The sequence below is a fragment of the Vigna umbellata genome, chromosome 9 (assembly GCF_029865625.1).
Source record: "Vigna umbellata cultivar VRB3 chromosome 9, Vumbellata_1.0, whole genome shotgun sequence".
Lineage (NCBI taxonomy): Eukaryota > Viridiplantae > Streptophyta > Magnoliopsida > Fabales > Fabaceae > Vigna > Vigna umbellata.
In genome coordinates, this window is record NC_142173.1 from 23624032 (window position 1) to 23637637 (window position 13606).

The window sequence follows — 13606 nt, forward strand, 5'->3', positions numbered from 1 at the left end:
AAATACATTTGTAAACATTATCCATTTATAATATATTTGGATGGAATGAACTGGCCTGGAATGTAGTTAGCATCTTTTGTTGTTTAAATCACTAGTGTAGTCAAGAGAAACGACAACAATTATTTTCGCTTATAGACAACGGTTCCGCAACCGAGACATATACAGGCGGGACGAAAAGGGGTAAGCTTTTTATCTCGGTTCTGAACCGAGACAAAAGGGTTCAGATTCTGTCTAGGTTTACGGGCAACCGAGGCAGTAAAGTGATTTTAATTTTTTTAATCTCATAAACGTAGTGCCTGACACCTTTATACACATATCAACCAATTTTAGTCTCGCAGACCCAAAAAGGTCCAAACCGCGAGCCTCTTGGCAACAACCCATTGACAATGCTTGTTCTCGCTCAACCATACTTTCTTTTCAGGCAAACTCCAACCTACACTAACAACCCAGATTTTCAACCCCAATCATCACCATCCACCCTAAGCAAGACCTTTCCCAACTAGCAATCAGAAGCCGTAGAGAAAACTAAGAAGTAGAACCCCCAATTCAAGAGGCGAATCCAAACAGCAAACATCAACCTAAAGATGAACATCGAGACACATGAAAATTCCCAACTCAGAGGATCACGAAGGAGAACATTATCCATTTCTTCATCCACTTACAAAGAAACAGAAGCAAAAACCCAAGGAAGAGAAGCTCAACGCCGAGACCAGAAATCATAACTCGACAATACCTCAAGGTCGTAAACATGATTCCACTTGACTACGAAGACACTGGAGCACTTCTTCGTCGAGAAGGAAATGACGCAAAACGCAAATCCAACACCTAACCGCCACCACGCCGCTGCCGTCACGTCCTCGCTGCGCCATGAGAAAAGAGTTTCCTCCCGATCTCACGAAACTCCGCGAAGCCCAACTAAAAGAAAGGAAGAACACCTCCCAAAGTCGGCCCATTACTGCTCCACCGACTACGCCCTCGCCGCACCGTCGCTGCGCTCTCACTGCCATCACAGCATCGTTGATACTCTATCGCCGCCATCGCAACGTCGTCGTTGATCTTTTTCACGAGAAAAAAGAGAAGAGATGAGGTGCTTCCCTTGCCACCTCTCGCGTGAGACACTGAAAACCCACGGTCCAAGCCCAAGAGGCTCGCCAACCGCTTATTAGAAAGGTGTTAGACGCTACGTCTGACTTAATTTCTTTGTATAGGCTTATATGCCTCGGTTCATCTTGCCACCAAAAAGGTACCAAGAGAAAGGTTTGACTTAGGTGTAATATCTATGGGGTTAGGGATGGCAACGGGTCGAGTCGGGCACGGATAATGCCTACTCGCAACTCGACCCGCATGCAAAAAATCGTACCCGCTATCCGCTGGATATCCGTATAAAAAAAATTCACGAACTTTTTTCAACCCACAGATATCCATTGGATACCCGTTTTCAACCAACAAATATTTAAAAAAATATGTTTTGTGAACTTTTAAATAAGGTTTAAATTAAATTACAAGTTAAAGAGAACAATTTAATATATTTGCTACATATTAAAAAGATACAATGTAATTTTTAAAAGAGTTAAAGAAAACAAATATTGAACAACTTTTGAGAAAAAAAAGATGAGGAAGAAACACCCAGTAACTGAAGTCTCAATTTAGTCACAGAATTAACCTACAAATACCTATCAATGTATGAAACAAAGAGATAAAGAATTTCCAAGAGAATGCAAACAGGAACTTTAAACCCAAATTCTGAAAACGAACTCAGTTACAGAAATCTCCAAACCGTAATAAGCACTAGGGTCTTCAAAAATCCAATCTGCATTAATGAACTAAAATCCAAAAAAACTCAAGACACTCATTCAAATCATAACTCCAAAATCACGTCACCAATCAACAGGGAAGAAATCAAGAAACGAACTCCCAAAACACGAATCAAAACGTACAAAAGAAACCCCTAAAATTAGAGAACAAATAAAATCCTAATTTCAAATCCCAAATCGGAACAAAACCCCAATCAGAACCAAGAGAGAGAGAGAGAGAACGAGGGAATGGAGCCTACTCCCTGCACAAGCTAAACCAGAAGGAAGAAGAAAAGAGTCCTCTGTTAAGAGAGAATTTTCTAATGGGATTCTATGAATATGTCTGAAATCTCTATTAGGGTTAGGTCAAAAGTAATGTAACCCCTTTTTTCTTTTTTTTTTCTTTAAAAAAAAGTAATTGAAATGAATCCTAAGTCATTGTTATTAAAATTTACCTTTTTTAAGAGTAATAAAAAATTAATTGTAAAAAATATTAATTAAATTTTTTTTATTATTTTTTTCGGGTAACGGGGATCCGCGGGTTGGATAGTATAATACCCGCATCCGACCCGTTTAGAAGCGGATATTAAAATACCTGCTACCTGTTACCCGCGGGTAATAAATATCCGCGGATAGTAACTATCCATCGCGGGTTTTATCCGCAAATATCCATGGGCGCGGATTTTTTTGTCATCCCTACGTGGGGTTTATGCCTCGGTTTACCCTGCCAACCGAGACAATATGCTCTTTAGGCATTGGTTGCTTGACAACCGAGGCATATAGTGTTATGAAAATTTCGAAACAGTCACCGTGTTTTGATGCGCTTCCGTTTTTCTAAAACTGAAACGTAATGTGCGAGTTAAAAATGCAATTTTTACTAGTGCATAGATGATAACATAAGAATAAATAAACTAGTTTTATCACATAATATATTCTGTAAATTGGAGGGAAATAAAGTAGCAGTATATGCCTTTAAGTTTTTGCATTTAAATATGAAAAAAATTCCTTCAACAACACCTCTAAAAGAGGTTTCCTAGAATACCCTAAATAATTCAAAGACTTATGTAACTAACAACTTTTAGAAGGAAACTAATGATATGACAAAAAATAATATTGCAGCTAATTTAAATCTGCTGAATATTTCTTATGTCTTTTACTATTTTACGAACAATTTCATTTTTGTTTTTATAGAGAAACTTTGGGGTGAAGGAATTGTTGTCCCAGTTCAAGACCATGATCGAATATTCTTGAATTAGAACTCAAGTTTTGTGTTTGCCATTGAAAGAGAAGGAGAGAGTCAACTTCCCTGACCATATTAGTTTATTATTATTAAAAAAGTTATCGAAATTTATTAGGAATAACAATGTTGGACAGATTATGGTTGTTTTACAAGAAAAAAGTGTAAGATAGATTGAGTATTTTAATCCGTTAGTCCGCTTAGGTCCATCCATAACCAACACCACATGTGGGTCAATAACAATTTATATGCATTTGGTTTGCATACTTCACATTAACTTAACTTCCTAAAATCCAACAACACCAATACAAGATGTGGTGTGTTTTCTTTTAAGTAACTTGTTCATTCACATTTTTTTTCTCGAGTTCATCCAAATATACTTTGGTCATTTTGCATTTCATTTATCCAAAAATAGTTTCTTCATTCGTATTCTTATCTTATTTCAATCTAATTTAACGTCATTTTATTTCTAATAGGTTTGTACTTAAAAATTTTAAATTATAAAATTATAAATGTTACTTATTTTAATAAATGAGCTTATACAAATTATTACTTTTACTAATTTAATTAAAATAAAAAAATATTAAAACTTGTATGCAGACCATAGATCAAAAGTTACGCAAGACAAACTAGAAAAACTAGTTCACATTTCTTATGTGAGACAGGTCAGTTAAATTTGCTTTTTTACGAACCAAAACAAGATACCGTTTTTATCCCTAATATTAATTAATGTTATACTTGAATATAGGTATTACTCTAAAATTATTGTTTTTGTTGTATTCCTATTTGTTTAATTTTCTTTTTCAAGTTGCTCCTAACTCGTTTTAAGAAATTATAACATGTAGTTTATTCATTAGGTTAGTGGTTTGTGATATAAAAAAAAGTGGAGTCCAAAATGTACGACTTCACGTACAAGTCAATGAAGTGACTCAGTAAATGTGGCTTGAACATGTAGAAAAGTCTATTATCTCTTTTAAGAAGCAATTTCACCTACCTTTCTGATTGAAGCATGTGCAAATATATAAAATAAAATTACATGACTATTCTCGTAAACCGTTAAAGCTTCCGTAAGCACGATGTTCTACTCAAAAAAAAAAAAACCCAAAGGGACGCATGCACGCAATACCCATTATGTCCATTCACAAACCTCAAAATGAATCTTTATATTTTATTTTATTTTTAAAATAAATTATTATTGTATTTCTTTGACATGCTCTTAGTTTGTCGGGTCAATTATTTCAAATTAGATTAATTTAATACAATCTTTGAATTTTTAACGTACGTTTATTATTAAGTAAAGTTTTACAAGTCCAGAAAAATAAAATGAAAATGAATCCGACTAATTTAGTGAAAATAGTAATATTCGTCGATTGACGTTTAAATAAAATGAAGCAGCATAAGCAACGAATGAAAAGTTGTAGAAAGATGAAAATCAACTTGATGCAAGTAGACCCTTTCTTTTGCGAGTCAAATTCACTTATTGAAGTTATAGAGCAGTTTGTTCAACATCAACAACACAAGTAAGTAAAATATGAAGAACTAGTAACCTTCTCCGTCGGCACGGTAAATAGACAGAAGAAAGCAAGTGATGAGTGATGATAATGAGCGTATGAAAACATTGATTTAGGAAATTATTGTAATATTATGATTTAGAATAATAGATTGAGGGAGAAAAGGTAAATTACAACAAGGGTGTATCCGAAAACCTTGGAGAAGTATCCAATATGGATACATGGGTAACATGTACATTTGACACTGTTGGGAAAAGAATATGTGATTATACATTTTCAAGAGGTAAGGTGAGAAAGTAGGTAGTCATGGCCTTCCTGAACCTTTTCTTGTATTGTTTAGGAGAAACTATTGTGGGGGCAGCATTCCTTGGACCACCAAGAATCCCAGAAGCCTTCACCCATGTCTCTAAATGTTTGTCCCATGTGTATTGTCTCATGAAATCAATGATCCCCAAAACCAACTCCTTCCGCTCATCATCCACCCCAACCAGCAAAGAATAGTCCATAACATCAACAGACTGCACCACAAAAAGAAACTTCATTGTAAAATGCTAGATCAAACTTTTAACCATTCAAGGGAAGTTTGCAAGTAAAAATAAATCTTACCGCCAAAAAGGATGTGTCATTCCATACAGCTCTTTCCAGTCTTCTCTTGGCCCTACTCCCAAGAAATATTGGTTTTGTTCTCAATGCTTCTAACAAATTCATGTCCAGCATCACTTTGTTTGTCCCAGTTGTGTCTGGATTATACCTAGATCTTTCTGAGCCCTTCAGATCATATACCCTCGATATATTTCTCTTGTAAAACAGATTCTCCATTACCATCAGATCTATTTTTGTTTCCTTTCCACCTTTTGGGTATTTCACACTTACCTGCCACCAAAACAAGAAACATTATAAACAATTAATTTTACGTCCATCATCCATCCATTATAAACAATGCCTAATAATGAGTTCTCACCTGATAAATACCAAGAATTTTGGCTAGGCAAGTTGGGCCCCCGGAGTTCAGGGCATCCATCAGGTATTTGAAATACTGAGGTGCAAATTCTACAAACGACTCCAGTTCTGTCTTCGTCACTTGTTTAATAATAAACCTTTCATCCAATGACTTGGCAAAATATACATTACTTTTCCCCCCTTGCGCACTCCATCTCCGGCATCGGCTCAAGGATCGCACAAAATCAACCTCACTAGGGCAGCACTTTTTCCTAAGTGATTCAAACTGCTTAGCAAAATAACAAGTGACAGAAAAATTCACTTTACCTCCAGCCCCCACTGAATCATCACCAAAGGAAATTTGCAAGTGTACAGACTTTTTGGGGTCCCAGAGAAGAGAACCAACAACAGAAGATGGAACATCTTCTGGCCCATAACTACTACCATAATTTATATAATCCAAGTCCAGGCTACCCCATGCAGAAAAGCTGGAAGCAGCTAAATCTTCTTTGCTTCTCTCACGAGCAATCCAGCTACCCTCAGTCAGATCTGACTTACCAGACACCCAATCTTCATATTCCTTGGAACTAAGGGCATAGGATATTATACTAGAGTAATCATTGTCATAGACAGCAATGACTCTATCACCGTGATAAGTTTGGGAAAGCAGCAATCGAGCCCCTTCAGCTATGGTAGACACAGAGGAAATGAATGCTGGAGTGGAGCTCAGAATCAGATTTAGTTTCTGTGTCTCCCATGGCAACATTTGAACATAAGATTGCAATATGTTAGAGACGGGGTCTCTGACCATATTACCATAATCTCCAGAAGCATGAAAGGATCTAAGTGTTGATAAATGTAAAGATGAGGGCAAGATTTTTCTGATTCTTTCATGAACTCTTACTGCTGAATCAAAAGAATGAACTCTCATTGGCTGTGTCAACCTTCTAAAAGGAGGGCTATCATGTTGATTAGACTGCTGAATGCTTCCAGCTGGGACAGCATTGGCTTGAGGTTGATCCGTTCCAGTCCATGCAGAGTCTATTTTCTCAGAAAGATTGGACTCATTCCGTGAGATACACTCGGAAAATGTTTTGTTAAGTTCGACATCTGAATGTACTTTCTCTCCCTCAATAAAACATGTCAATGATCCCGAAGCACAAGGTTCAAGTGTGTCATCTGGCTCTGCAAGCATATTACTCTTGTGAGACTCATGCAACTTTGAAAGCCGGGTATTATTCTGCTCTGATCCACAGTCAATATTCTGATCCTTGTGAAATGAATCAACTCTTAATTCCTTAACATCTGCACAAAGTTCATTTTCCTGTTTAACCTTGGAGCTAAAACTTCTTTTAATGAGAGAGTCCAATGAGTATAGTCGGTGATCCCAAACATGTGAACCGATAAGAAGAGATCGCCTCAGGCGATTTAGTTCCAGAATGTCTAATGCCGTCTTCCCAGGTTGTGGAGCTACTATGTCTGACTGCAGCAAAGCCTTCGTACAAATGCATGAGAAAAGAGGAAGAAAATTAAAGAAAATACATACAATTGTATTTAACAGAAAAACAAATAATGAACATACAACACTTGCACACAATGAGGTTCTTCAAGACCAAGTACAATAAGACAATTAGATAGACAGCATATATAAATTAGTAGGCTCACATGATAGTCACTTCTTTCTCTTCGAAGCATATCTTTGAGATCAAGTATGTGGTTCTGAATGTCACATGTATCTGATGATTCATTTCCAATACTAGCAGATACAATCTTTGCTTCCAGCCGTCCAAGCACATTGGATATCTCCGCATACAATGTTTCCACTTTAATAGAAAGCTGCAAAAAAGAACAAGGTGAAATTAAATGTTTACGCCAAGGAGCACATTAACTAAAATTTAAAGCTACTCTGCAATGAAAATACGCACATGCATACACATACACACACATATATTCAGAACTACGTTTAAAATAGCACAGTAAATAGTAATAGTTGCTTTGATATATCACCTCTTCAGCCTCCTTTCTAATAAACCCCTCTTGGATATGGCCAAATTCCAACACAGATGGGGGTAGATGGACAGAAAGAATATCAATAGGAGAATACCGGAAGAAAGCAACCATGCTCCCAAACCTGTTATACATCAAGTTGTTTGTAACGTTTCAAGTATTGACAACCAGAATAAATTACATAACAAAAATAAATGATTGGTGATACATTGGCTGGATGACTTACCCATAATAACGCAGGCAATCCCTCTGCAAGGAATGTCCACAGGTTGCAACTCGGTTTGCAGTTGCATGGTTTGAAAAGCTAAGCTCCAAGAACTTTCCAAAAGATAATCCCCAAGCCGCATCTGACATGACAACTCTTCGAGTTGCTGGTGGAACTCCATCCTCAAATGGACACCTCAGACACCGGTGCCACATCCAAATCTTACCGTCTCTTTCCCCTGGTAACTTCACCGAGGGAAGGCGTTTAACATTGATTGTGAGATTTCCTTGCAGGTGAGTAAAACAAAGGACATGAGCCTCTGCGGGCTCTTTACAAGACTGACAGCAGCATGCCTGAAAAAAGCACTTCATGTCAGTTCACTTCAGACTTAACTAGTATCACCAAAACACAAGTAAAATCTACACACCTGATCAAACAGATCATCACGAAGATATCTTCCAAGCGGCTTATCAAAAGAGCCATAAAATTTTATGCGCAGCAACCTGGTACGTTCACATACAGTTCCTTTTGAAACACAATGACTTGAAAAGTATACCAATATACTCTGATGACCATCAGTGGCAGAAAAGTATTCACCAGAAAGCTCATCCTCGTTAGTCTTGTCTTTTGCTGAGTCAACAACTTCACCACACTCTCCCTCCTCTTGAACCATGGTTTGAAGTAAACCTGATTGCGAAAAGTCTCTTGAACTAAAAATAGTGTCTCCGTCTGACTCATTGGGCGGATGTATATAATCAGAATCTACAGTCAAATTAGAAGTTAAATTATTATAGTATGAATCAGAGAGTACACTCTCAGTTCTATAATCTGCCATGGTGTCTGTATATGAATGACAACTAAGATCATCAAGATGCTCCGGCCCAGATCCCAAAGTTTCAAGTTTTAAATCAATGCCAACAATGTCTTTCACTCTAGAAGCATCGCCAACCTCTGATTGGGGCATGCTTGTAGAAAAGGTGTTAGACATCATGGAAATATCAGTGTCAGCAGTTGCACTCTCAGGCATGTCAGTAGAATGTTTTACTATCATTTTAGGTAGGGAAGCACCCTCATCAGCAAGGAATGAGGTCTCAAGAGATAAGTGGTAGGCTGCAAAAACAGCATATTGCACAACATGTTTAATTTTCTTTAGTTCTTCCCGACATGTGCCCTTCAGCAAGACCTGTAATGAAAATCAAAATCAGAAACAGATGCTGAGCTAAGTATAGCACAAAGTAGTATTTGTTTGGTTAATCAAATTCAAAAGTTTTATCAATCCCATTACACATTCGTATCCACATCATACATATAAAGAAACATGTAAAAGAAACCATTGAAGAAAATAAAAGGAAAAGGAATACCGTGCAACCCAATCGCCGTGGACAACCTTCAAAAAACATTAATGTTTTGGATGGCTTCCTGTTTAACTGATTAGCGGTCTCATGATCTTCCACCATTCTGTCTAACCGGAACAACTCACAGTGCCCCAGACGTGCTTTAGATAAATTATCCACTGATGGAGTGATAAGAGCACCGGTGCACCGAGCTATACGCTCCAACAAAGGCTTTTTGACATTTAACACCAAGGAGATTTCCTTTGCGAGCAAATATTCTTGGGCACACGAAGCTACAGTTTTTTCTACCAGTAAAACATTTGGTCGAAGAGCCTCAATTTTTGAAATGACCATCTTCAAATGATCATTTTCCTGCCAGCATTTACAAATCAGAACTTCTTTCCAAATATAAAAAACTGTAACTACAAGACATAAAACTCATCAGTCATGAAGGTACCTGCTGTAGCAATGTATCAAAAGAAGCCAATTGATTTGGAACTTTCTGATATTCTAGAGCTCCTCCTAAAAGGAGTAATCTAGGATTTTTGTATTGAGAGGTCATGCGCTTGTGCTTAATATTTTTTGTACAAACTACACCTTTGATAAGGGTGCTGCAAAACAAAACAAAAAATTATAATTCAACGTTGATTGGAGAATCCCATAGAAGCGCCAAGAAACAGGGAACCGATTTATAAGGTATTCAGGCAAATTATAAAACACATTACCTCTCACTTGGCCTTCCAGATGCTATACATTTGACCTTTACATAATCACCAGGATCCATACTGCCACCTTTGCTCGTATCAGGCCTAACAAAGTTAGCAGCCTGCCATGCTACCGTTGCAACTATGTCAAGCCAGTCATCAGAATCATTTTCATTACCAACTTTAATTCCCTCTCCTTGTAAAAGCTGTGAAACAAGAGCTCTAAAATGCCCTTCGATGACAGCTCTTAAAGGTTCCTTGTTTCCATCATTATGTTTCTCCTTTCCAGCAAACATATTAGATAGACTGCTACTGGATGAGAAAATGGCCCCTGAGTCACCAATATCATCATCCTCATCATCGTATGCAAAGAAATTACCTTCGGCATCATCATTTTCATCATCAGGTGGTGGGGGGAACCAAATATGACCATTGTTTTCAAAATCCAATGGTCTCTGCATATTCTCATCCTGGTTCCGGAAAATAGACAAGTCATCTGAAAAATAAGCAGTAGTATATGCATCCTCGGTCCCTTGTTCAGGCTTTCTTAAAACAGCCATACTTTGTTGACTAATGGGACCATCATTCTGAGGGATGGGGCTTTTCTCCTGCTCCTTCTGTACAGGAATCCCAGCCCAACTAGAAGTAAAACCAATCCTAGAAGGGCTATCTGAAGGACTTGAGCCCACAGAATTATAGTTGTAAGTGTCATGTCTAGCACTAACGCTACTTGAATCTATATCTGAATAATTATCACAATATGTACGTGATTGGCTGAGAAAGTCCTTCCCAGAATCCTCCATCCCCTCTTCGTTACTCCTACATTTACACACAACAAATATCAAGCACAGGGGAATATTAGGGAAGGGCTACTTAAATTAATTATGCAAGTCACTTGGAGTTTCACACAATTGTAAAAGATCATTTGTTCCTAAACTCAAGGATAAGAAAGCATATATGTGAGAACATATATTATATTCTTCAAATAAAATGTCAATGAAAATTTACCCTCCCAATTGGAATAGTCATAGATAGATCATGGAACATCGTCATGCTCATATGTGTGAGAACATATATCTATATTCATCAATTAAAATGCGAATGAAAATTTACCATTTAAATTGCAATAGTCATAGATCATGGAATATCATTATGTTCGGATATCAGATAAGTAATAACTTATTAATGCACTTCCAGATAATGTAAAACAAAAACATGTAACTTTCTGTAACAAAGATAGAAATATATTACCTGAACGTAGACAGATGAGTAGATAGCGACGAAGGGTGAGTAGCAGATGAAGTCAAACTCTTGTTGACTTCAGAACAAGGATAATACCCATAATCATGGTCATGAAAATAGCGTTCAAAGTGAGATCCCTGATTCAATTCAGCATTCAGAGGAGAACTGATCCTATCACTCTCAACACTAAAGCATGGAGAAGATGGCTCAGGACTTTGTCTTGGACTCTCTTGAGGAGAGACAGAAGGGTGCACTTTCTCACTACACTTCCTCTGGCCCTCAAAACACATCCTCATATTGGCATCCAAACAAAACTTGCAAGAACGAATAGTTTCCCTGAATCCCGTGTTTCCAGATTTAAGATTTGGGAGATCACAAACCCCGATGCATTTCCCACAGAACCAACGACCACAGCTTTTGCAATTGTATCTGTGCTGAATCATCTCACTGAAATTCCTATTGCACTCACAACACATTTTGCTGCCGCTATGGTGCATATCAAATTTCTCAGACAAATAACACAAATCACTTCCTCCCCAAGAAACCCAAGACCTTACTTTTTCTAGATCTAATAGTGAGCTATCAGGTATTCCCATATAAGATGTAATGACCCAACAAAGAACTCAACCACTGCCTCAAAACTAAAACAAAAAGAACTCTACTTTCCCCTTCAGTATAGGGATTTTCTTTCACAAGACCAAAAACATAAAAAGGAAAATCCGTTTGGCACCAGAATACTGATCACTAAAATTGTCTAAAATTAAAAAATCAAGTGATGAGTATTGGTAAACCCACGATAAAATTAGGGGGGTGACTGTATTTTTTTTAAATCAAATTAAAAATAATTTCTATTTTTTTTTTAAGTTTTAATTTTGCAAATCCTCCAGGGAATCAAATAATATCAAAGGAGGAGGCAACCCTATAACGACGAAAATCTAGGATTCACCCATCAATCAATATTTACACGGAAAAATAAAATCCTACCAGAGGAATCACAAGAACCACCGAACAACAATGTTTTTATTTCAAACACCACAAACCAGGAACGCGAATCTGTCTCCAAACCCAGCAAAGCAAGGAAAGCACGAAACTTTGAAATGCTAATGAGACCCCACAACACTAACCGATCCCTAGATCACCCAGAATGTACTGAGGAACCGATTCCAGCATTACCCCCAACAAAAGAAGTAAGACCCTTAATTGGAAACGAGTTTATATTTCTGTTTAGAGCTGAAAGGCGAAGTCTTAGAACAGAACCCCTAAAGACGAAGAAAGAGAGAAGAGAAAGTGTGAAGGAAGGAAGAAACTTTAAATGATGGGAAGAATTAGAATCAAAAGGAGAAAGAGAAGAAGTACGGAGAAGGTTCCCTTTCTACCGGAATAGGCTCGCATCTCAAACAACAACAACGCCACTTCCCTCTTACCCATCTTTCTCTCCCTCACTGCTTTCCTTTCTTTTCTTTTCTTTTCCCTTCAACCTCTCTTCCCACACCACCTTATTATTATTTTATTACTTTATAACAATAATTATTATTATAATGAATAATTAATGTTTGAGTCAAAAAAAATATTGAATAATAAATGTCATTCATTTGTTGATTTCTAAAAAACAACACGCAAACCCTCCCTCATGTTTACTTTCTCATAAAAAAATTAAGCTCTAATAAGTTTTAAATAATTTTTTTTTATTTTTCGAATTTAAAATAAATATTATAATTATAATAATCAAGAATATTTATCACTTTTAATTTACTAATTTTCGGTAAAAAGAACACCCATTACTCTCGCACACCCTTCGAATAAAATATGCTTTATCTTTTAAATTTTAAATATATATGTTTTCATATTAAAATTAGTTTTATAGTTATAAAATTCTATGAAGAAATATAATTTTTTATAATTTTTTTTGTATCTGAACTTAAAAAAAGATAGAAATATCCTTATAAAACACAATATATCATTATTATTATTATATTTTTAGGTTTAATGTTTTGATAGGTCCTATTTTTGTCCAGAATTTTAAATACGTCTTTTTTTTTTGCCGTCTCAATTGAATTTTTATTTTATGAAAATTGCATCAATTAGACCCTTACCGTTAAATTAGACCTAGTAGCGTTAATGTATACTTGATGTGGTATAGTGGACTGTCTTTTTAAGCGAAGTGGCTGAATGATGTAGATTTGTGTTATTTTAAAATTATTTGAAAGTTTAAATTATGTTAAAATTATTTTATTTTCTCTCTTCTCTGCATCCATCTTCATGAAAGTTTAAATTATTTGACTTTTTATCTTCTTCTCTTCTCTGCATAGATTGAAACTGGTGTCTACAACTAAAAAATTCTCATAGTTTTCCCTTGATTTGTCACCAATTCGCGGCCTGATAAGCCTCCGGCGACATTCTCTTCTTATGTTGCCTTCTTCTTCCTTCCTCATCAAGCACGTGTGTCCCCCTTTCTCCTTCTCCCAATATGCGAGCCATACCTTTCACCTGAAGCACTATCGGTTGAATCGCCTCCAGCAACCGCACCAGCTTCCATCAGTTGCATTCATTATTGCGTCGAGCCCGTTGCGGGCGACACTATTCCATTTTTCTTCCACTAAGCCCCAAATCGGGATCCACATGTAGCCTCTACCG

The 13606-nt window shown here is 36.7% G+C and overlaps 1 protein-coding gene across 2 annotated transcripts; it reads right to left on the minus strand.

Moving 5' to 3' along the window:
* Positions 1-4454: 4454 nt before the first annotated feature.
* Positions 4455-12456, minus strand: FAB1C (FORMS APLOID AND BINUCLEATE CELLS 1C). 2 transcript variants are annotated; one of them, XM_088098418.1, is made up of 11 exons: positions 10982-12456; positions 9752-10549; positions 9484-9637; positions 9054-9398; positions 8120-8875; positions 7714-8045; positions 7488-7611; positions 7146-7316; positions 5503-6963; positions 5148-5414; positions 4455-5059 (listed from the first exon to the last, which is right to left on the minus strand). In XM_088098418.1, exons 1-11 carry the CDS (start codon positions 11566-11568, stop codon positions 4808-4810), a joined length of 5247 nt encoding a protein of 1748 aa, XP_087954544.1. In that variant the 5' UTR covers positions 11569-12456; the 3' UTR covers positions 4455-4807. The 2 variants fall into 2 exon arrangements, with proteins under 2 accessions (XP_087954544.1, XP_047148164.2); XM_047292208.2 differs by having other exon boundaries at positions 5503-6975.
* Positions 12457-13606: the final 1150 nt, after the last annotated feature.